At 41.6% G+C, this 25,869-nt stretch overlaps 1 protein-coding gene across 1 annotated transcript in view; it reads right to left on the reverse strand.

Moving 5' to 3' along the window:
• Positions 1–25,869, reverse strand: part of LOC124616332 (regulator of G-protein signaling 17) — a 510,137-nt gene that overhangs the window by 69,231 nt on the left and 415,037 nt on the right. Inside the window, exon 4 of the mRNA XM_047144638.1 lies at positions 6,737–6,802. Coding sequence (XP_047000594.1) covers positions 6,737–6,802 — 66 coding nt within the window. The remainder of the gene's footprint in view (positions 1–6,736; positions 6,803–25,869) is intronic.

Below are 25,869 nucleotides of genomic sequence, written 5' to 3' on the forward strand. Positions count from 1 at the left end.
CCTGAAGACTTACGTGTGTGCTACTTAATAGTTAATCTTTTGCCATTCATTGGAATGGTGTTAGAAATGGTAAAAACGTTAGAAGTAACAGGAAATAACTCTGACTATTCCGTGAATTGTGCTTCGAAAAATGTCCAGAACAAAAATAGAGTACCTTCCAAGGCCAAAGAAAACATATGCAGTAATAGTTTTCAGTGACAAAGAAAAGGCTGTACATTTTCTGGTTAAACGAAGGGGGGAGAAAACGCTTAAACGTAAGCAATGTGCAAAGCCAGTTTCGTTTCGTAAAACCTGAACATGGATTTTATAAATGGAGGAAAGATTTACATGAAGTACGAAATGTGCGCCAAAATGAAATTCGAGAAAGTGTGAAAGAAAAACCGTTCGAAAGATTTAGAACTGATCGTGAGAGTCAATGCGCCGATAGGGCAATCACGAGAGGCACTTTGAATATTCCAAGTGATACGAACGTTTCTTATTTTCCAGGCTTCTTCGACCTGGTTGCACAGATTCAGGAATTTGTACGGAAAAGGAAGTCTCAAAAATTACGAAGCTTCTTGTTATCCCCTAAAATGTTGTGTGCAAGGCCTATCAGTCAGGTTTCGTGCAGCAGCATCGTACTAACCCCACTTTATCATTCCGAGCGAAAAACGGAGAGTCGCTTGTGCAGTCAATGAATGCTGTGACACATTCTTATACAACAATGCCAGTGATATGTGTCATTACATTACTGTTTCCGCAGTTTTATTTCTGTCTTCACCAATATCAAGCCAAACTGGGACCTAAATTAAAAAAAAACAAAGACTGTTAACTTGCTAAAATCTTGTAATAAACGTAGTAAAGTCTGGGGAAATGGGAAAGAATAATTTTGTGTTTTTCATCCGAACCGTCTTCTTACCATTTGCAGAAAATAATTCTTTCCTTTTGTAGAGCTCTTATCCCATACATAACGATACCTCTGTCTTTAGGAGGATTCCGTACAGAACTAATAGTGTGATTAGCCACTCTATAAAAGGCTGTCCAGCAGCGTACAGCTGTTTGACAGTATGATTTCCGATAACTCATTGTCATTCCTGGTTGATGAGCGGAACAGTATTGTTAAAGTTCAGTCATTTCTCTGTTATCAGTTTGCATCATCATACTTTAAAAATTTGATCGAATACCCCTGGTACGCAGCAAAATATGTAGACGGCCACGACCATTTCTTACTATGATCCTGTTCTGTCTAAATAAAACTAGTAATATCTGTGAAGTGCCCGAATGCATCAATTTTTCTCTTCTCAGCTGTGCCTGGTATCAGTGAAAGGATTGTTTTCGTCATCGAATAGGCATTTCGCACTTTTGTGACGACTACAAGGAATAAACTACGAACTGTTTCATTATAAGCAAACTAGACAGTTTTGTAAACACATGAAAGTCCCGATTGAGGGAAGACGTGTGTAATGTAACGTCATACACTACCTTCATTTTTTTCATTTGCTAGTTACTTGTGTAACAATTACATCTCCAACATTTAAGTTGCCGATGTGAACCGCAAGTGATTCGAAAAATTGTTGACTTGAGACCTTTTTTTGATATGGTTTAAGTGCTTAAAATTCGCGTTTGAGCACTATGGACTTTGCGCTGTGCTGATTTATCTTCTCTTGCCACGGCTGTGTCTGCTTATTCGCTGATTCACATACTAGGCCGAAAGGGCCGGACAAACCGTCACTATAAGCGGTTCTTCGTGTAGCAAAAAGAGTAACTGTAACATTTAAAAAAAATACTTGCAGTGCTCCCTAGCAGCTAAACTTCTGGCAGTGGCATTCTTTCGCTGTATTGTTCTCATGTGAAAAAATTCAGGGTAGGTTACAACTTGTTGAGCTGGTCCATTCTCTTGTCAGACGTAGCTGTGAAAATCTGGATAAGAAGGTATTTAACGAGGGTGAAGAAGGCTAGAAATGGGCGATGAACGAAATCACCGAGCGCTGACCGTTATCGATACAAGTAAAATGGCCTATATTGCACCAAGTATTTGTTTCAGAGATATACTTCCAGGAACCTTTTTCTATTTTAACCAATACTATCCCCTTTAAGAATACAGTACGCACTGTTTCAAATACCCTGTTTGTGTGTGACTCATACATATAAACATGGCACACACACACACACACACACACACAACATTTTATTGGGTTTTCCACTTTTTCCAAAAACTTTTTTTTGTAATATTCAGTCTTCTGATTGAATTGACTGCGACGCTACAACTTTTTCTTCTTTGTCACTTTCGCCCGATGTCCTCAACTGTTAGTTGTATATATTCCAATGGCAATCATCTTCTGTAGTTTTTATCCTCCACACTTTCCTCAAGTAGCATAGGCGTTAATTCTTATTCCATGATGACTTCATCGATGTTTATCATCTTGTCCCTTCTCTTTTCAGAAGGAAGATTACGATTTAATACCCTATCGACATCGAGGTCATTAGATATGGTTTCTTATCAGAGTTTTCCAACTGTTCCTCTCCTCGTAGAATCTGTGGAGAGCTTCCTCATTGTTTCATTTATCATTCCCTCTAATTTTCAACATATTTCTGTAACTCCACATCTCAAGCGCCTTGATCCTCTTCTTTTACGGTTTTCCCACAGTCTCTGACTCACTAACTTACAACTGTCATCTTTCGGCCGGAAATGCCCTTTCAGCCTGTGCTAATCTGTATGAAAACTACCTCGCGTCTAAATTGCATTTTGAGTCATCCAAAAATAACACATTTACCGATTACAAATTTAATGCTATTAAAGTACTTTTGCAAGAAGAATTCTGGAATCTCTATAAACTACAGCACACCTGTTTCTCAGCATGATCTAGAAAGTATATTGGAACACTCTGTGTGAATGTCCAACTTCTGTCGTTCGCCAAGTTATCACTTCAATCGTTTTCTCATCGCCCTGTAGTAGTAGTAGTAGTAGTAGTAGTTTCATTCATCCGTGGATTATGTCTACGAGGATATTCGACATGAGGTGACCCATATACGGAGTATACACGTGTTTATACAGTCAAATGTCTACTTTGGCAAGGGCAGTTATATAGTCGGAAATCACCGTACAGTATGAACCGTTTCAGCTTTTGCTGAAAGAGTTTAAAAACACTTTGGAGAACTCAAATCCCATAATAGTTTGTAGATGATCAGAGGTTGCGCTCCAGTTAGAAACCCTGACTTCAGCGCTAGTTACCGAATCCTTTGGCCGCCTTAATAAGTGATAATAACTATGATATAGCAGGTGAAAAGATTTTAGAACGGTGTACAATCCGGTGAGCCTTCATATCAAAGATTTAAGAGGCAAACTGATTGCCAACAACAAAATGAAATTAGCATACAGACTCACCCAAAACCACATAAAAAATATAAAGAAGTTCTGGAAAGATAAGAAGGGCAAGACTGTGCCATAGTATTATGTTCTAAGCGGTCTATTATTGGCCAAATTCTGTAATAAAAAATGCTTTCTTCCTTTCCTAAGGTAAGTAAGTTCGTACGCACGCATGTGTTGTATACGTATATTTTCTGTTGTATGGGCGCTCTACCCAGATAGATTAATAACTGAGCAAAGTCGAACGAACTGATAGTCGAATAATGTGTATGAAAAGAGGGTTGTCGTGATATTTACGGGATATCACGTGTACGAAAATGAGAATCTGATTGACGTAAGCGTTAACATTTAGTGGAAAAGATACATAAATGTGGAGTAAAGAACAGGCGGGTCCAAGTACGAGCATATAGGTTCGCAATTGTGAGCTATAAAGGGCGGAAGAAGGTGGTGTTTTACTGAATTATAGTGAGGAATGATTGATTTCTTGTTGTGAGTACCTAGCACGTCTAACTGCTTTTTATGATTTTCCTGTTCAGTAAAGTGTTGCACCGCTACAATTGTATATCGGGCATTGCGATCAAATATTGAAATCGACATTTGTTAGTAAATTAAAAGTATTAGTCGCACCAGGATATTCCTTCATTTATTGCTCCGATTGTATCTGTACTTCAAATCCCCGATACCTGGCACCACTTTTCACTTGACAGATCTCAACTACGAAGCGCAAACGGCTGTAGGCGCAAACAATAGTTGGCTATGAAGAGACGTTGCCATAGCGACTTTCACAAAAAAATTGGATACCGTACTTATGCGTTCGTGCGTTAAGCATACTTCTTTGTACGATTGTGTCATAATTGCAATGACGTTTTCGCCAATACAGGGAAATGAAATTATTTCAGTATTACACCACAAACACAGTTCATTTTTTGTTTTAGTATCTAACAGAAAATTGTCAAAATGAATACTCGGAAATGCCGAGTTTGTCAGCTAGTAAACTAATGAACGGCTTGCGATATTACAGTTTTAGGTAACACAAAATATAGTTTGTACAATTTCGCACGTGCTGATGATGGGCATTTGAATGTTTATATCTGTCTTGTGAGTCAAACTGTGTGGCCGAAGTAAAGATAAGTTGCGGGGGAACATTTTGGTAAGGAAATAAAGTAAATAATACGGATGCTATTATAGTAGTAAGCAATGATTAATTTCTGTTTAGAGCTAGAAAGCGATCTACATAAACCTGAACTGCTTCAATGGGTCATAATTTCCCTCTAACAACTCGTAGAAACGGAAAAGTTGTTTGTCGCAGTGGCTCTGGGAGAATCAGAAGTACCGTTCGTTGTTGGCAAGTTGATTGTAGTTTCTGCCCATAAGGTCCTTTGACCGGTATGACGTCGCGCTTGATCGGTTCGCATTAGTTCGTTCGTAGCCTCGTCGGTCGCGGTTTCTGAAGTCTGTGAGTGTGTAGTTCGGTCCGCGTGACAAAAACGAGCTAATTAACGATCCGCTCGCACTCTTTAGCTGGCACAAACATGCAGTATACACTTTTAGAGCCGGTTTTTCGTTGTGCAAACATACTGCAGGACCGACTCACTGGTCACAAGACAACGGACATATTCCGGAGAGGATTCCATGTGCGCCATGTTCCAACAAAGGCAACGGTTATACCAATTGTAACGAACCTGGAAACAGCTGGTGTACTGAACAGCAATGGTGGTAAACGCAGACCATCACTGAGTGCAGAAGTTATTGATAATGTACGAAGACGCTTGGGTAACCCTCCAAGAAAATCGTTGCAACGACTGAGCCAGGTTGGTTGGTTGGTTGGTTGGTTGATTTGGGTGATGGGATCAAATACCGAGGTCATCGGTCCCAGAGTTTTACGGAATGAAATCGGCCGTGTCCTTTCAAAGGAACCATCCTCGCATTTGCCTGAAGTGCTTTCGGGAAAACACAGAAAACCTGAATCACGATGGTCGGACGCGCGTTTGAACCGTCATCCTCCCGAATGCGAGTCCAGGTGCTAACCACTCCGCCATCTCGTTCTGTGATTTAGCTTGGGGACAGGCATTTCATATGGCTCATAACGGACAGCTGCGAAGATGCAAGCGTCCCAAGAAACTGATCTTGAGAAAAGAATGCATTACTGTTCATGGTCTCAAGGATTTCTTGTCCAACAACCACACATTCTCTGCATAATTTGGGGTACATATGAGGCATAGCTCGAGTGGCGGGGCGGTTCTAGGTGCCACAATCTGGAACCACGCCACCGCTACGGCTGCAGGTTCGAATCCTGCCTCGGACATGGATGTTTGTGATGTCCTTAGGTTAGTTAGGTTTAAGTAGTTCTAAGTTCTAGGGGACTGATGACCTCAGAAGTTAAGTCCCATAGTGCTCAGAGCCATTTGAACCATTTTTTGAGGCATGGTTCCGTCTGTCAGTTTACATCAACACATAGTGGGCTGGTATAAGCCCTCATATCATCTACGAAACATCACTGCATGATGAAAAGGTAAGAGTGTGGTGTGCAATGTCAGCTTTGAGGAGTGTTGGCCCCATTTTCTTTGATACGACTGTAGACACTTCAGTTTAAGCGGGCATCTTCAATATACTTGTCGAGCAGCTGGGTCAAATGGCTCTGAACACTATGGGACTTAACTTCTGAGGTCATCAGTCCCCTAGAACCTAGTACTTAAACCTAACTAACCTAAGGACATCACAGACATCCACGCCAGAGGCAGGATTCGAACCTGCGACCGTAGCCGTTGCGCGGTTCCAGACTGTAGCGCCCAGAACCGCTCTCGAGCAGCTGGACGAAGTCGAAATTCCAGAAGGTTATTTCTAACAAAATGGAGCAACGTGTCACACCTCTAATGCTTTCCTGCAACTCGTAACCAGTTTCTTTTGTGACGGAATTATCCCAAAAAATTTTGCCCTGATCACCTGAACTCAACTCCTCGCCCCATCCGGAATTTTTCTTGTATGGGTATGTTAAAGACTGAGTGTACAAGAACAGACGACGGATAACTGAAGAACTCCGCGAGAGCCATTACACACAAAATTAGCAACACTGGTGAGGATAAACTTCATAGAACGTCGCGGAATATGGTGAAACGACTACAGTTATGCATCGATACAGGTGGAAGGCACTTCCAGAATTTGCTGTGAGGACTTTGTATTTATGTATGTAATCTCCCAGTTGTGTATTATCGTCTCCCAAAATTGCAAATGAGTCCCATTATTGGTTCAGATGTTATGACATATTAAAGTAGTTCAGGTCTATACGGACTGCAATGTGCTGTGTGCTGTGTGCTGTGTGTTGTGGTTTGGTCTGTATGACTGCACGTCGTGACAGCGCTGCTGCTGGAGCGCACCAGCTGCTGTACTTACAGAGGTTCGCCGTTGGTTGGCAGATCCTGCGGCTTGGGCCGGTCTTCGCCACTCTTCACCGCCAAGCTGCAACAAGCAACGTTCACGTTAGCTCTGTCCCAGTACAACATGAGTCTCTCTCTCTCTCTCTCTCTCCACACACACACACACACACACACACACACACACACACACACACAATAAACAAACAAACAAACACACACACACCGAACACACGTACACACAAGCTGAAACTAATATTACACTACCGGCCATTAAAATTGCTACATCACGAAGATGACGTACTACAGACGGAAGAACATGCTGTGATATGCAAATGATTAGTTTTTCAGAGTATTCACACAAAGGTGACGCCGGTGGCTACACCTACAACGTGCTGACATGAGGAAAGTTTCCAACCGATTTCTCACACACAAACAGCAGTTGACCGGCGTTGCGGGTGAAACGTTGTTGTGATGCCTTGTGTAAGGAGGAGAAACGCGTATCATCACGTTTCCGACTTTGATAAAGGTCGGATTGCAGCCTATCGCGATTGCGGTTTATCGTGTCGCGACATTGCTCCTCACGTTGGGCGAGATCCGATGACTGAGCAGAATATTGAATTGGTGGGTTCAGGAGGGTAATACGGAACGCCGTGGTGGATCCCAACGGCCTCGTATCACTAGCAGTCGAGATGACAGGCATCTTATCCACATGGCTGTAACGGATCGTGCAGCCACGTCTCGATCCCTGAGTCAACAGATGGGGACGTTTGAAAGACAACAACCATCTGCACGAACAGTTTGACGTCGTTTGCAGCAGCATGGACTATCAGCTCGGACATCATGGCTGCGGTTACCCTTGACGCTGCATCACAGACAGGAGCGCCTGCGATGGTGTACTCAACGACGAACCTGGGTGCACGAATGGCAAAACGTCATTTTTTCGGATGAATCCAAGTTCTATTTACAGCATCATGATGGTCGCATCCGTGTTTGATGACATCGCGGTGAACGCACATTGGAACCGTGTATACGTCATCGCCATACTGGTGTATCACCCAGCGTGATGGTACGGGGTGCCATTGGTTACACGTCTCGGTCACCTCTTGTTCGCATGGACGGCACTTTGAACAGTGGACGTTACATTTCAGATGTGTTACGACCCGTGACTCTACCCTTCATTCGATTCCTGCGAAACCCTACATTTCAGCAGGACAATGCACGACCACATGTAGTTCCTGTACGGGCCTTTCTGGATACAGAAAATGTTCGACTGCTGCCCTGGCCGGCACATTCTCCAGATTTCTCACTAATTGAAAACGTCTGGTCAATGGTGGGCGAGCAACTGCCTCGTCACAATACGCCAGTCACTACTGTTAATGAACTGTGGTATCGTGTTGAAGCTGCATGGGCACCTGTACCTGTACACACCATCCAAGCTCTGTTTGACTCAATGCCCCGGCGTATCAAGGCCGTTATTACGGCCAGAGGTGGTTGTTCTGGGTACTGATTTCTCAGGATCTATGCGCCAAAATTGCGTGAAAATGTAATCACATGTCAGTTCTTGTATAATATATTTGTCCAATGAATACGCGTTTATCATCTACATTTCTTCTTGGTGTAGCAATTTTAATGGCCAGTAGTGTAAATTGTAATTAACCCAGACGTGGTTGCCGAACATGCTGTAGAAAGAAGAACTTTTATGGAAACCGAATCACAGAGCTACTGAATAATTTATCCCGATTTTAGACCAGTATTAATAGTCATCGTACTCAGATCTACCGACTCTTATGTAATGGAAATAATTGAAGCCCCTATGGCCGAAGGCGAAATGGAAGGCACGTACTGCACAATGTTGTAAATTAGTCGATTGGTCTCAACTTTATAAGCAATATGTCCGATATGGGCACCCGAACGCAACAGTCACATGAATGGTCAGGGTAAAAACGAAGTAAGTCTATTTTAATGAAACTTCAGAAAACGCGATTTTAATGTTTGAACTGCGATTACAGCAATATTTAAGTACATAAAATAGTTTTTATTTCATAAATTAAACATTTTGGGTGTATCGAATGTGGAGATAGCGTTATTGGCAACCAGCTTGTCCCCAGAAATAAGTAATTTCCCAAAATGGAGCCAACGTCACTCTGTGAAGGGAAAGAAACGGGTAAATCAAGTGAAACATACGCAATAGTTCCACGAATCGTCACGACTAAACGAATTTCTGGCTGTGGTAACACAGCGACAGTACGTGTATGTAGCTATGGTGTAGCTGATTGTAGAACTTCAGAGCACCAGGATGACAAAACTTTATCAAGCTTTAAAAATCTTAATATTTTTAGCCTGGAAATTGTTCGATTTACATTAGAGCGAAAAGAAGCTAACTGCGCCCTATACAAGTAAAGAATTCTGAAGTTAAACACACCATTATAGGTAGGTATGTGCAGTTCAAGCAGCCATCGATTACTACGGTATATTGATAATTTTCACTTATGGACCGTCTGACAGCAACTGAATAAAACACAATTTTAGTGCCATACGCGTTTCGCCTTTATTTTCTGCAAGGCATCATCAGTGGCCTGGAATATGTACATATGTTAGCTATTTTATTTACATTTTTGTCACTGTGCCTATAGGTTATAAACAGTTCTGGTGGTTGGTATTTCCTATTAAGTGGTAATGTTTTGAACTGTACTTACAGGTTGCGTAGACAGTTTCTTACATATTACGCTCCTGTTGCATTTTTGGTGTTGTTCTTCTTCCTATGAGCGCCAATTTGCTGTTTTTTCCGCATTCCACAGCACTATGCACTGAATGCTTGTTTTAATGCAATGTTTTGGTTTCTGTTGCCGACTGTCAAATGTTTTTGACAAAGATCGAATATTACTGCCAAACTTATGAGTGTAACTATTGAAGTATCTGTGGTCTGTTCGTGTATGCATTTGTGTGTGTGTGTGTGTGTGTGTGTGTGTGTGTGTGTGTGTGTGTGTTTTTCTGGTGTCATACTAATTTAATTTAATTTTATTGTATTTATTTAATTATTTTTGTTTTTGTCCTGTGTATGTGTGTGTGTGTGTGTTTTAGTGTGATATATATTTTTTTGTGCTGTGTGTGTGTGTGTGTGTGTGTCTGTATTTTGGTGTTATGTAATTGTGTGTGTGTGTCTGCATTTTGGTGTTATATATATATATATATATATATATATATATATATATATATACTTTTTTTATGTTATCATTTCCTTTATTAAGTGTAGTAGGGAGCCTGTGCTGATGTGTGTTTGTTCATTTATCACATGTTTGTTTTCTGCTATGGCTTTCTGGATGTGGAAGTTTTCTTGCATTTGTATAAGATGTTTGTCATGGTTGCTTATTCTCATTATTTTCATTTCTTGTTCCATGTTTGTAGGATGATGGTTGTAGTGTTTTAAATGCTCTGCAAATGTGGAATGGTTTGTTTCATACTTCCAACATCTGATATGTTCTTTGTATCTTGTTTCAAAATTCCTGCATGTCATGCCTATGTATACTGCATCACAACTTTGACATTCAAGTTTATATATTCCTGATTGTTGGAATTTGTCCCTCTTGGTAGCTGGCTGGCTTAGGTGTGATTGAAGGGTTTGCCCAGGCTTATATGCTATTTTGAAGCCCTGTCTCTTTAGGATGTTTGCAACTCTGTGTGTTAGTTTATGTGTGTAGGTCATGGTGTACCATCTGGTTCTTTTCTGTGTGGTGTTGTCATTGTGTGTGTTTGTTGAGTGTGTTTGTAAGTTTTCAGCTTGTGAGTTCTTTTGTATTGTGGAAATGTTGTATTTGTTTTTTATTTGTGTTTTTATTTTTTGATTGAGCCTGTGTACCACATGTGTGTCATACCCGTTGTTCCTAGCTATTTGTATGATCGTGTTCATTTCTTGTTCATAGTTTCTCTTGCTGAGTGGGATTCTGTTTAATCTATGTAACATGTGTCTTAGTGCTGCAAGTTTCTGGCTTTGGGGGTGGTTGGATGTGGAATGTATTATTGTGTCCGTGGATGTTGGTTTTCTAAAGATGTTAAATGTATGTTTTCCACTTTCTTTTTCAATTGTAATGTCAAGAAAATTTATTTGGTTTTCTTTTTCTTTTTCAAGTGTGAATTTTATGTTCCTATGAGCTTTGTTTATTTCTGAATGGAGTTCATCTATTTTTTCACTTGGCTCGTCTACCAGACAAATAATGTCATCCACGTATCTGTACCAATATATGATTTTGAAACTTTCATTTGTGGTTATCTTATCAAATATCTGATTTTCAAGGTGACTGATGTGATAAATGAAGAAACACACATCAGCACAGGCTCCCTACTACACTTAATAAAGGAAATGATAACATAAAAAAAGTATATATATATATATATATATATAACACCAAAATGCAAACACACACACACAATTACATAACACCAAAATACAGACACACACACACACACACACACACAGCACAAAAAAATATATATCACACTAAAACACACACACACACACACATACACAGGACAAAAACAAAAATAATTAAATAAATACAATAAAATTAAATTAAATTAGTATGACACCAGAAAAACACACACACACACACACACACACACACACACACACACAAATGCATACACGAACAGACCACAGATACTTCAATAGTTACACTCATAAGTTTGGCAGTAATATTCGATCTTTGTCAAAAACATTTGACAGTCGGCAACAGAAACCAAAACATTGCATTAAAACAAGCATTCAGTGCATAGTGCTGTGGAATGCGGAAAAAACAGCAAATTGGCGCTCATAGGAAGAAGAACAACACCAAAAATGCAACAGGAGCGTAATATGTAAGAAACTGTCTACGCAACCTGTAAGTACAGTTCAAAACATTACCACTTAATAGGAAATACCAACCACCAGAACTGTTTATAACCTATAGGCACAGTGACAAAAATGTAAATAAAATAGCTAACATATGTACATATTCCAGGCCACTGATGATGCCTTGCAGAAAATAAAGGCGAAACGCGTATGGCACTAAAATTGTGTTTTATTCAGTTGCTGTCAGACGGTCCATAAGTGAAAATTATCAATATACCGTAGTATTACGCGCAACTGAGGAGGACAGGACCACAAAAGTTGAAGAGCCATCGATTGGTCGACATTGTCGTAGTGTCCTTATGCATCCAGTTTGAATTTCTCTGCGATAAGTCAGCTGATATTACGGCAATGGCTGGATTCAGATGATATTATCTTAATAGTGTGAATAGGCTTTGAGTTTAACAGTATTTTCTAGTCTAACACAATTTTTGATCAACACTGACCACAGTCAAACGGGATGGCTTACATCTAGATGCTTCGATCATTTCCTTCAAATCTTCGGGTGTTTCCATCAGTGCCTTTGGGTTTAATTATCCACTACCTCCTTCTTTCCCTTACAGAAAAAATTTGATTGTTAATATCTCACGACTCACTTGTTCTCTTTTTTCCCCTCTCTCGGCAGATCCATGCGTATGATCATTCTGAATCGAGCTGTTGCAGTAAGTTAGTTTCAAAAAAGGACTTACCTGGTATTATCCTCTGACCAAATAGTAAGATATGCGTTGTTGCACTTATTAAATATCTCAGCAGAGAAAGAATTTCCGAAATAGAACGACAACATCTGGATTAATATAATTTGTAATGTAGTAGGATGGTCGGTAGCAATAGTCACAGAAAATTATATTCTTACAGCTTTGTTAATGAACCTCGATATGACATCCATTTGTAGCGTGACACTAGAAACAACACGTAATATCAGCGTCAACTGTTAAGATCCATATTTCCTTTATATGGTCATGACAATAAATCAGTGGTGCGTGATTTGGGATTCTAAATGATGGCTCGTCTACCATTTTGCCTCCAAGAAAACTTATCAATAAAGCTGTGTTTTACTGGCGAATGAAATTTTGCTGTTCGATTTCCTATTAGACAATAATTTGGCCCAAGTCCTCTTCTGATTGTGGTAAATCAAACAGATACAATTTATGAGAGATAGAGGGTTGTTTTTCTGCAAAGGAAACGATGAGATTATGTTTACGTAATTTAAGCTAGACTGCAGTTACACTCTGAGCGAATCACAAGCAAACTGGACCATATCATTTATTTACTTTCAAACGCAAATAACGCGGATGTGAAGAACGTGAAAGGCCAGCTCATTCTTGGAAATAAAGAGTTATAAGTTTTTTGAGCAATCTTCTACTTTCAGTGCTATAAACTTGTGAAACTCTGCATTTTGATTTGGAGTCGTAGCTGTTATTCGTGTGCAGTGTCATTCTCTTTCATGTGATCTTATGCGGTCTTTATTTCGGAACAAATGGTGCTAACTACGGTGTGTATCCTGCTTACGTGCCATGTACAATCAGCTTCTGCTGACGCGGATAAAGTGCTTCACAAGCAGATCCTGTGCAATAATGAGCGTAAAAGAAGTACAGATGGAGTGTGTTTTAACTGCACAAGAACTATTATCTGGAAATAAGTGGTTAGGCTATAGATTTGTTCACACTTCTTCTATACTTCTTGATCCGAGGAACATCCTTCAGATATTTGTACCATTACTTTCCCAACATTACGCAATTTTGACGCGGATTGTGTAGTGCCAAACTGTGTAATACGGATGTTTCCTTGCATGGCGGCATAAGGCGGCTGTTGACTAGATGAGACGGTTTGTTCCTGAGGACCAGTCGTACTGATGACCTTTCAAAATCGAGATGAATGACGTACGAGCCTAGATGTACTTACCCCCATTTGTGGAGAAATTGACAAGGGGTTCCGAGTAAGAGAACGCAGATAAGGAAATAATAGGGGTATGTATCCAGTCTTTTGTTATACTGCAAATGATGTTCATGTCCTGCGAAAAGTGTCATCACTTCTGTCTCTATGCCGTTCATTGTTGGAACAGAGCCTACGACCAACTTAGAGACAGAAGTGATGAAACTTTCTGCAGGACCTGACCATCATTTTGCTAGACAATGTTCAACCATGTACAGTGCAACTTGTTACTGATTTGTTTGACTAATGGGGCTGCTAAGTGCTATACCACCTACTGAACTCCCCTGACTTAAGCCCTCGTAAGTTCAACTCGATTTCTAAACTGAAGGAAACAATTCACAGTATTCGCTTCAGAATTGCTACCAATTCGTCGGGCAATAGACCACGCCGCTCGAACTATCAACACAACTGGCACTGCTAAGAGTATCCTATGACTTCCACATCTCTGGCAACGGGTTATATACAATGCTGGTGACTACTCTGAAGGTCAGTAAAACTTTGAAACACGTATCTATTTTGTATGAACTGTAAATAAATAGTTGCCACTATTAAAGTTCCAACCCTCGTATTAATGAGAATGCAAACAATTTTAACAATAATCTCAGACATTTTACTGATTATGCTTTATGTACAGTGAAGTAATATCTGGAAAAAGCTGCACAAATATTCGGTAATAACTTGATAAGATTTCTGAGTGACTGAATGATTGGCAACTTGCTTTAAATGTTCAGAAATGTAAAAATGGTCATCTTACAAAGCGAAAAAGCTCCTATATCATATGACCACAATATCAGTGAGTCACAAATAGAATCAGTCAAATCATATAAATCACACAGGCTCAACCGTAGGTGTAGCAAGTAGGAATTCGGTTCATTGGTATAATACGTACCGTACTAGGAAAAGGCAATCAGTCTAGAAAGGAGACTGCTTACAAAACACATGTGCGACCCATTCTAAAATAATGTTCAGGTGTGTGGGACGCATTCGAAAGAGGACACACAGGTAATATTGGAAGTATACAAAGAAGGGCATCACAAATAGTCACGGGTTTGTTTGACAAATGAGTGAGCGACACGCAGATGCTGAAAGAACTGAACTGGCAGACGCTTGAAAATAGACGCAAGATATTATGTAAAAGCCTAGTTAAAGAGTTCCATGGACAAGCTTTAGACGACGAATCTAGGAATGTGCTAAAAGTATTACATATTGCTCGCTTAGGGATCGTGAAGACAAGATTAGACTAATCTTAGACTCTTCTCGAGCTACATACGCGAATGGAATGTGTAGTAGCCCTAATAGCTAGCACGTTGGCGGGTACCCTCTGCCATACACTTCACAGTGGTTTGCAGAATACGGATGTAGATGTAGATGCAGATGTAAGTGACATAAGCTGGATATGTGATAACTGAAGAAACACGTCGACTCTCTTCCACTTCGTATTGAGACTCATTCAAGGTTCGACACGGTATTAGTGTGATGCCTCCTGGGACGGAATGATCTTTTATCGGTGTCTTACATTCTTCATCTTTTTCATGTGACTTTGTCTCGCACCTACAACTACATCTACATCTACATGGTTACTCTGCAATTCACACTTAAGTCCCTGGCAGAGGGTTCATCGAACCATTTTCATACTACATCTCTACCATTGCGCTCTCGAATAGTGCGTGGGAAAAAGGAACATCTAAATCTTTCCGTTCACGCTCTGATTTCCCTTATACAATTATGATGATAATTTCTCCCTACATAGGTGGGTGTCAACAAAATATTTCCGTATTCGGAAGAGAAAGTTGGTGATTGAAATTTCGTAAACTGATTTCGCCGCAAAGAAAACCACCTTTGTTTCAGTGGCTGCCACCCCAAATCGCGTGTAATATCAGTGACACTCTCACCCCTATTGCGCGATAACACGAAACGAGCTGTCCTTCTTTGCACTTTTTCGACATCCTCCGTCAATTCTACCTGGTAAGAATCCCACACCCCACAGCAATATTCCAGCAGAGAACGGACAAGTGTAATGTAGGCTGTCTCTTTAGTGGATTTGTCACATCTTCTAAATGTTCTGCCAACAAAGCGCAATCTCTGTTTCGACTTCCCCACAATATTATCTATGTGGTCTTTCCAATTTAAGTTTCTCGTAATTGTAATTCCTAGGTATTTAGTCGAATTGACAGCCCTTAGATTTGTGCGATTCATCGTATACCCAAAATTTCTCGGATTTCTTTTAGTTCCCATGTGGATGACCTCCCGCATTTCTTTGTTTAGTGCCTATTGCTACTTTTCGCAGCATACAGTAATTATCTCTAGATCATTTTGTAACTGTAATTGATCGTCTGATGATTTTACTAGACGGTAAATTATAGCATCATCTGCAAACAGTCTAAGGGGGCTGCTTAGATTGTCACCTAGATCATTTATGTAAATCAGGAACATCAGAGGGCCTATGACACTACCTTGCGGAACGCCAGATATCAATTCTGTTCTGCTCGATAATTTACCGTCCATCACTCCGAACTGTGACCTCTCTGAGAGGAAATCGCGAATCCAGTCACGCAACTGAGACGATACTCCATATGCACGCAATTTGATTAAAAGTCGCTTGTGAGGAACGGTATCAAAAGCCTTCTAAAAATCTAGGAATATGGAATATAACAGAGATCCCTTGTCAACAGCACTCATTACTGCATGGGAATAAAGAGCTAGTTGTGTTGCACAAGAACGATATTTTCTGAATCGGTGTTGGTTATGTATCAATAAGTCATTTTCTTCAAGGTGAATTATAATGTTCGAGTACAGTATATCCTCCAAAATCCTACTGCAAATTGAGGTCAGTGATATGGGACTGTAATTCTGTGGGTTACTCCTATTTCCTTTCTTGAATATTGGTGTGACCTGCGCTACTTTCCAGTCTTTAGGAACAGAGCTTTCGTCAAGTGAGCGGTGGTATATGATTGCTAGGAAAGGCGCTATTGTGTCTCCATACTCTGAAAGGAATTAGTATGCCATCTAGACCGGAAGACTTGACTTTCTTAAGTGATTTGAGTTGTTTCGCAACACCTAAGATATCTATTTTTATGTCACTCATGCTAACAGCGTTTCTGGTTTCAAAAAATGTTCGAATGTGTGTGAAATCTTATGGGAGTTAACTGCTAACGTCATCAGTCCCTAAGCTTACACACTATATAATCTAAATTATCCTGAGGAAAAACGCACAGCCATGCCCGAGGGAGGACTCGAACCTCCGCCGGGACCAGCCGCACAGTCCATGACTGCAGCGCCTTAGAACGCTCGGCTATTTCTGATTTCGAATTCTGGAATATTTACTTCGTCTTCTTTCGTGAAGGAATTACGTAAAATTATATTTAGTAACTCCGCTTTAGTGGCACCATAATCTGTAACATTTCCATTGCTATAGCGATCTATACGGGGTCGCCGTGGTTACTATTGGATTTGGTGTAGTTAACTTAAGGGCTGGCCGGATATCCGTTCGGTTGCCACTCCATTACTCCCTCCCCCTGGGAAGAAGGCGCGTATCCACAGACTGGCTACGCGTAGTGTTATCCATGCGAAAGTTTCCTAAATATTGCGGATTCGGTCTGGGTTTCAAATGGCTCTGAGCACTATGTGACTTAACATCTGTGGTCATCAGTCCCCTACAACTTGGAACTACTTAAACCTAACGAACCTAAGGACGTCACACACACCCATGCTCGAGGCAGGATTCGAACCTGCGAGTGTAGCGGTCATGCGGTTCCAGACTGAAGCGCCTAGAACCGCACGGCCACACAGGCCGGCTGGAAAAGTATCGTTATGCTTAGATTGCTGATGTGATATTGTAATAATATGAAGAATGGCAGCTGGAATCGCAAGAGCGACTATCTCCCTCAAATCCAAAACGGCACGTTTTGCCTCCTCAGTAAACAACGGGAGAAGTTTAAGCCTGGAGACGGGGAATTCTGCGCCGGCGGCAACTGGTTCGCGTTCCCCGGCGACAGGAAACGGTGTCGGTGAGCGATGCGGGCGGCCCTGCCTCGTCCGGCCGGCGCTGCGGTTTCCGCCAAGTTTTAAAGCTGTCACACGTAAATTCTTGAGCTACTGCCAGTGCTAAAAGCGCCCCCCACTAATCTTATTTTATTCGATCAGTTTGCATGTTCGTTCGCCCCACATCCTTTTTAAAAGTCGTGGTATGAGTTACGCTGCGTGTTCGGAAAACATACTAATTGCGGAACATGTTCTGACGCAGTTTCCTCTCGGCATAAATGTTTCCCCAAACAGATGTTCTTTACGGCAGAAGGGGTGCAGTACAAATCACAGTTGCGTCGTTAAGTGTAGTCCAGTGATAGCTTTAACCAAATATCAGACTTAGTAGTTAGAGAACGTAATGTATTAGAAACGACTGAGTTTAGTGTTCTTATTAAGTTCGAAACGTAACAATCGAAGCTGATGTGAGGATACGCAGCATAACACAAGTCTTGGCTGCCAGTTCTGTGTTGTAGGATATTTAAAGACGAATGGCCGGAAGAAGTGAAACGAGTCATACACCAATTTACAGAAAATATTGCTTTCGGTAATAACAATTAGTATAAAATATTTTATTGTTTGTTGTGTTTTAGCATATGTAATTTAGTAACTGATATAAATACATTAGCAACTAGTAACCTACGTCTACGCTCCGCAAGGCACCTGACTGTCTATGGCGGCGGGTTCTTCTGCTACCACTAACTGGTACCAAACGGCTCAAATGGTTCAAATGGCTCTGAGCACTATGGGACTTAACATCTGTGGTCATCAGTCCCCTAGAACTTAGAACTACTTAAACCTAACTAACCTAAGGACATCACACACATCCATGCCCGAGGCAGGATTCGAACCTGCGACCGTAGCAGTCTCGCGGTTCCGGACTGAGAGCCTAGAACCGCTAGACCACCGCGGCCGGCTAACTGGTACCCCCCGTCTCTATATATATACAGGGTGTTACAAAAAGGTACGGCCAAACTTTCAGGAAACATTCCTCACACAGAAATAAAGAAAAGATGTTATGTGGACGTGTGTCCGGAAACGCTTAATTTCCATCTTAGAGCTCATTTTAGTTTGTTCTTCCACCTACGCTCAATGGAACACGCTATCGTGATTTCATACGGGATACTCTGCCTCTGCTGCTAGAACATGTGCCTTTACATGTACGACACAACATGTGGTTCATGCACGATGGAGCTCCCGCACATTTCAGTCGAAGTGGTCGTACGCTTCTCAACAACAGATTCGGTGACCGATGGATTGGTAGAGGCGGACCAATTCCATGGCCTCCACGCTCTCCTGACCTCAACCCTCTTGACTATCATTTATGGGGGCATTTGAAAGCTCTTGTCTACGCAACCCCGGTACCAAATGTAGAGACTCTTCGTGCTCGTATTGTGGACGGCTGTGATACAATACGCCATTCTCCAGGACTGCATCAGCGCATCAGGGATTCCATGCGGCGGAGGGTGGATGCATGTATCCTCGCTAACGGAGGACATTTAGAACATTTCCTGTAACAAAGTGTTTGAAGTCACGCTGGTACGTTCTGTTGCTGTGTGTTTCCATTCGATGATTAATGTGATTTGAAGAGAAGTAATAAAATGAGCTCTAACATGGAAAGTAAGCGTTTCCGGACACATGTCTACATAACATATTTTCTTTCTGTGTGTGTGAGGAATGTTTCCTGAAAGTATATATAGGGATGGGGGGTACCAGTTAGTATATATATATATACGAAGATGGTCCGAAAGAACAGATACCATCGATGACCACGCAGCTCGTTATAATGAAATTACAATGAAGTGAAAACCCTTAGCTGCTTACAGGCGTTGACATATGTCAACGGCGAGAGATGAAAATGTGTGCCACGACCGGAACTCGAACCCGGGTTCTCCTGCTTGCATGGCAGACGCTCAATCCATCTGTGCCACCGAGGACACAGAGGATAGTGCGACTGCAGGGATTTATCTCTGGCACGCCTCCCGTATTGTCCTCTGTGTGCTCGGTGGCTCGGATGGATAGAGCGTCTGCCATGTAAGCAGGTGATCCCGGGTTCGAGTTCCAGTCGTGGCACACATTTTCATCTGTCCCCGTTGACATATGTCAACGCCTGTAAGCAGCTATGGGTTTTCATTTCATTGTAACCCCCCATCCCTTCCACGCGAATGCCGCGTGGGAAGAAATGACTGTCGGCAAACTTCTGTGTTAGTTCTAATTTCTCCATTTTTCTCATACTGGTCATTTCGCGAGATGTGTGCCGGCCGGGGGAAAGGGAAGTAATATGTTGTTCGACACTTCCGGGAAAGTACTCTCTCGAAATGTCAATAGTAAACCTCTCCTTGATGCACAGTGCCTCACATGTGGTGTCCGTCACTGGAGCTTTTTGAGCGTCTCTGTAATGTCCGCTCTGACCAGACTACTTCGTGACGAAATTCGCTGCTTTTCGTTGGATCTTCTCTGTCTCCTCTATCAGTCCTACCTGGTGAATATGACGACAAAAGTAAGACTCCTTCATCACAGTGAAAATAGTCTGGATCGCCAAGACTTAAAAATGCTCAACAAGTTCGGCCAAATTTTATGGTTATGCTGACTGTTTTCTTCGATTTTAAGGCGTAGTGCACCATGATCTTCTGCCAGAATTTCGAATGCCTAATAAGGACAAGTACGCCTTCAAAGCCGTTTGCGTGAAGCAATCGGAAAAAACGCGCAACAATTCATGGCTTAGCACTACTATAATGCACCTCCCCACACGTCAATTTTTCTCCAAAAACAATGCCATAATGATGCCTCACGCATCTTTTTTTTGTCCACAAAAATACAGACAGCCTTAAAGGGCCGCCGTTTTACCAGCGTAGACGAGATTAAAGACGCATGGCCTATAGATCTGGAAGCTGTCCCAAAGATGGAGTTGTAGATGTGTTCAGAAATTGGAAAAGCGGTAGCAGAAGTGTATAATATCGAATGGGCTCTGTTTTGAAGGCGGATAACATTGAACCACGCGGATAAATAAAACTCTTTTCAAAAGACTAAAATTCCCAATAATTTCTGAACAAACTTCGTACGAATGTTGACAGCTCAACGGGGAAGTTACGCTGCCATCAGGTTCGAATCGGTTATCTCCGAATAAAGCACGACCATACAAGAAAGCTTAGTGTCCATGGAACGCAAAATGATTTAACTGAAGAAATACTGGGACCTCGCTAAAAGCCTAAACCAAGATGTCGGGACCGGGGCTCGAATTTTACATTTTCTATGTATCAGTCAGTTATCTCTACTATATCAAGAGATAAGTAAGTAAGATGGTAAATAACACTGATATCTTTCTGGTCTGAGTGACGCCAGTTAAATGTCTGTAAAATTTTATTTCACAGTATTTACGTTAGATTCATATTCAAAAATTCGCACAACTTTTTTTCTGTTTCATCTGGAGTTTACAAGGTCATGTCAACGTGGTATCGTTGTTCTCTGTTGACGCGGCCCTTTGCAGTGCAGCTCCTCGCGATGTTTTAGCCGGCGGCCAGCGACCTCGAAAGTATGTGATCTGCGTTGTCAAGACTCTCGTTGCGTTTTGTTGCAATGATCAAAAAGTAACCGAAATCAAAAGCTTTGTTATGGAGCCTGTAATTGGTGTAAAGAAAATTTTTAGTGTTTCTTATGAGCTGGTTGATGGTGTGCGTGGTCCGCTTCATACATAGAATGTGCGTGTTACATTCGGTGTGATAGATATTTGACAATCTGCAGACCAGCAATAGACATCCGTGTGAGAAGATTTATTAGAGACAAAATGTATGGGTATTATCTGTGTTTTATTTAAAGAATATTGAATATTTAGCATCCCTACACCTGAAAGTAATGGAATGTCATTTAAGTCATGATGCTAGTATTTCGTAGCTCTGGTATACACGCGCTCGTCATCCCCTCCTGTCTTACAGATTTTGTATTCCTGGACATCCTTCCACTGGAATCCTTTTTCCTCCTTGTCTCATATCGTTTTGTCCACCCAACGTGTCCTGAGCCTTCGGCGTGCCCCTTTTCCTTGGACATTTATTTCAAAATACCATCTGGTTCGTCTTTTCCTGACCACAATTACAGTGTGCCCATACCACTGCAGCCTGTTTTTTTATTATTATTACAATAGAAGTAGAGACTTCGATGCAGACTGCATTCCTGTTCACATCGTTTTTAATCGTCTCTTTCATAGTAGTTTGGTTCATAGTTCTTATGAATCTATTTTTATCGCTTGAAATCTGCTGCAGTCTTTTTTCAGTTGGGTACACGCCTTTAAACCAGAAGTAAGAATTGGCACAAAGTATGCGTGGTACGTGGCTGTTTTCGCTTTTTGTGGTATTTTACAAACACATAAAAGATTCCTGACTTGATTTTAAAAACCGCTGCTTATTTCCTGGTTTATTTCCTGGTGTTTGAAAAGTGTGCTTCCCAGGCATTTGAAATACAAAACTAAAAAGTGATATTAGATGACAGAAAATATTATTCTAAAATACCGGCGAATTTGGAGTATATCACCACAGTCATCTCTGCTTTAACAATTACTACTTATTTTAACCCTGTTCTCTACTCGCAACTGTCAACCAAACCTGCTCATTTACTAGAAGGGTACGTCAAAGAAGTAAAAGTGCTAAAATAATTCAAATTGACAATAATGGTACTTTTTTATTTATTATTGCTTAAATTTTCGATATCAGACACCTGGAATTCAATACGGGTCCTATTTTTACGCTGCTACATATAATTGTAAATAACTTCTGTGTATACTCACTTCAAAATTTATAATTTAAGTGCGTTCAGTAATCAATTAAATTAATTAAAAAGGAAACAGGAAGTTTATAAAGTATTAAATGAAAAGGAAAAACCCTCCAAAACCATTAAACCATGGTACAAAATTTATTAATTTATACTGGCGTCGTAGCAGATGGCCCACTTGGTGTTTCTAATATTGGTCACAGGGAAACATCAGGACTAAGGAAGATACATTCTTCAGGAAGTTCTTGTAGCCGAACTCTGCACCGATGAATCATGCTACCATTACTTGTTTCCAAGTGAGAGATAGCCCGCCCAAAGGCTGGGGTCAGCCTGCTAATTTTCCAGAACCAGACTTCCGCGAAACCCATACCATCCTCAAATAACTGCATACCCACCGCGCTTCAGCCCTGAGAAGAGACAACTGGTGAACTAACACCATAGCCTGTAGTCCAAGTAGAGTCAATTAATAGAACCAAAGCATCTACCACCCCCCACCCCCCCACTCTCCCCTTCTCCACACACAGCCCACTTTGTTCGGACACCCACATAAGTTACTTATAAGTTCCCATCTGTTACGCCAAATCTGCCATAGCTGCAACGTCGTTAGTCACGTACCAACTCCTTCTTGTCGTCCTCTTTGTCGAAATTCGCAGTATTCTTTCCAGTGTCATCACTTACTCTTCGCCGCGCGTAGTGGCCGCATGGTTCGAGGCGTCATGGCGCAGATTGAGCGACCCCTCCCACCGGAGGTTCGAGTCCTCCTTCGGGCATGGGTGTGTGTGTTATTCTTAGCACAAGTTAGTTTAGGTAGTGTGTAAGTCTAGGGACCGATGATCTCAGTTGTTTGGTCTCGTAGGAATTCAACACGCGTTTGAACTTACTCTTATACTGTGCATACAAGTTTCCTCCCAGATATCTTATTTAATCTCATTCACGAGGGGTCATTTGCCTCTGTCTCTAACAAGGTCACTTAGTGTTCCAATGGTAGTTATTTAAGTCGGCAAATCATCGTAGGTACGATACCCTCGTACAATATGATCTGGTGTACCAACGTCGGCACATTGACACCTATTTGTTTTGTTTAAATATTCATGGTTCTGTCAATGGCCTGTCAGGCAGTCATACATCGTACAGCTGTACTGTACCCAGGTCAGTCACACTGACTGAGATGACGCAGTATGCAGTATGACAACAATATTACTACGAAATGGTTCCAGATATGTAGTGTTTGATCGAGTTTCCTAGAAGCCCGATGCCGATGAATTAATAAACGCTGCAATAAGCGCCAACAGCAATTTCAAGACAAACACCGCATATAGCGTCATCTCCTTCTGCATGACTTAATTTACAGGCCCATATTGTTAATGTCGATATGCAGCAGGATTTTGTAACATATATTGTGTTCGAATATTATGAATTACCTCGAAGAATAACAGTCTATTGACACACAGGCAACATGGGTTTAGAAAACATCATTCCTGTGAAACACGACTAGCTCTTTATTCACTTGAAGAGTTGAGTGCTATTGACAAGGGATTTCTGTATTTCCGGAAGGCTTTTGACACTGTACCACCTAAGAGGCTCGTAGTGAAATGGCGTGCTTATGGAATATCGTCTCAGTTATGTGACTGGATCTGTGATTTCCTGTCAGAGAGGTCACAGTTCGTAGTAATTGACGTAAAGGCATCGAGTAAAACAGAAGTAATTTCTGGCGTTCCCGAAGGTCGTGTTACAGTCCCTTTGCTGTTCCTTATCTATATAAACGATTTGGGAGACAATCTGAGCAGCCGTCTTCGGTTGTTTGCAGATGACGCTGTCGTTTATCGACTAATAAAGTCACTAGAGGATCAAAACCAACTACAAAACGATTTTGAAAAAATATCTAAATGGTGCGAAAAGTGGCAGTTGACCCTAAATAACGAAAAGTGTGAGGTCATCCGCATGAGTGCTAAAAGGAACTCGTTAAACTTCGATTACACGATAAATCTGTCGAATCTAAAAGCCATAAATTCAACTAAATACCTAGGTATTACAATTACGAACAACGTAAATTGGAAGGTTCAAAAATGGTTCAAATGGCTCTGAGCACTATGGGACTCAACTGCTGAGGTCATTAGTCCCCTAGAACTTAGAACTAGTTAAACCTAACTAACCTAAGGACATCACAAACATCCATGCCCGAGGCAGGATTCGAACCTGCGACCGTAGCGGTCTTGCGGTTCCAGACTGCAGCGCCTTTAACCGCACGGCCACTTCGGCCGGCCTAAATTGGAAGGAACACATAGAAAATGGTGTGGGAAAGGCTATCCAAAGACTGCATTTTATTGGCAGGACACTTAGAAAATGTAACAGACCTACTAAGGAGTCTACCTACACTACGCTTGTACGTCCTCTTTTAGAATACTGCTGCGCGGTGTGGGATCCTTACCGGGTAGGACTGACGGAGTACATTGAAAAAGTTGAAAGAAGGGCAGCAAGTTTTGTTGGTTGGTTGGTTGGTTTGGGGGAAGAGACCAAACAGCGAGGTCGTCGGTCTCATCGGATTAGGGAAGGACGGAGAAGGAAGTCGGCCGTGCCCTTTCAAAGGAACCATCCCGGCATTTGCCTGGAGTGATTTAGGGAAATCACGGAAAACCTAAATCAGGATGGCCGGACGCGGGATTGAACCGTCGTCCTCCTGAATAGCAAGTTTTGTATTACCGCGAAATATGGGAGAGAGTGTCACAGAAATTATACAGAATTTGGGCTGAAAATCATTAAAAGAAAGGCGTTTTTCGTTGCGATGGAACCTTCTCACGAAATTCCAATCACCAACTTTCTCCACCGAATGCGAAAATATATTGTTGACACCGACCTACATAGGGAGAAACGATCTCCTCGATAAAATAAGGGAAATCAAAGCTCGTACGGAAAGATACAGGTGTTCATTCTTTCCGCGCGCTGTACGAGAGTGGAATAATAGAGAATTGTGAAGGTGGTTCGAAAATCCCTCTGCCACGCACATAAATGTGAGTTGCAGAGTATCCATGGAGGTGTAGATGTAGATGTAGCTGTGTCACTGAGTATCGAAAATATGGTAAACGTTGGTATAGTACGTTTGTGGGACTGAATGATCGCATTTGGAAAGCTATTCGTTTTGTGAACTCTCATGTTCTGTTGTTTATTTTGAGGATGACTGAACTGTATTGAATTCCCATATCAGGACATATCGCAATGCTTCTGAATACCAACAGTGCCTTTCTTCATACCCAGCCTGCAAGCGGTAATTTTTCCACGACCACCTTCGTTATCGTACAGATGCTTAGAGTTGACGCTGGGCAGACTAAGCCCTGACGGATTCCCTTCAAGGTACATTTGTGCCTCACGCCTTAGAGACCTCTTCCCTAGCGAGCCGAGCTGTTAGCCTTGGTAGAGCTGAGCCGTAACTGCCGTCAGGACTGCCTCCAGAGCTCCGCAGTCCCGCCGAGCTACCTGTTTGATGTCGGCTGCGCCAACAAACAGCCTTTGCCAGATCGGCCCTCAACATTTATTTTGCTGGACGGAGCAGCTTGCTT

This window comes from Schistocerca americana, chromosome 5, assembly GCF_021461395.2.
Source record: "Schistocerca americana isolate TAMUIC-IGC-003095 chromosome 5, iqSchAmer2.1, whole genome shotgun sequence".
NCBI lineage: Eukaryota > Metazoa > Arthropoda > Insecta > Orthoptera > Acrididae > Schistocerca > Schistocerca americana.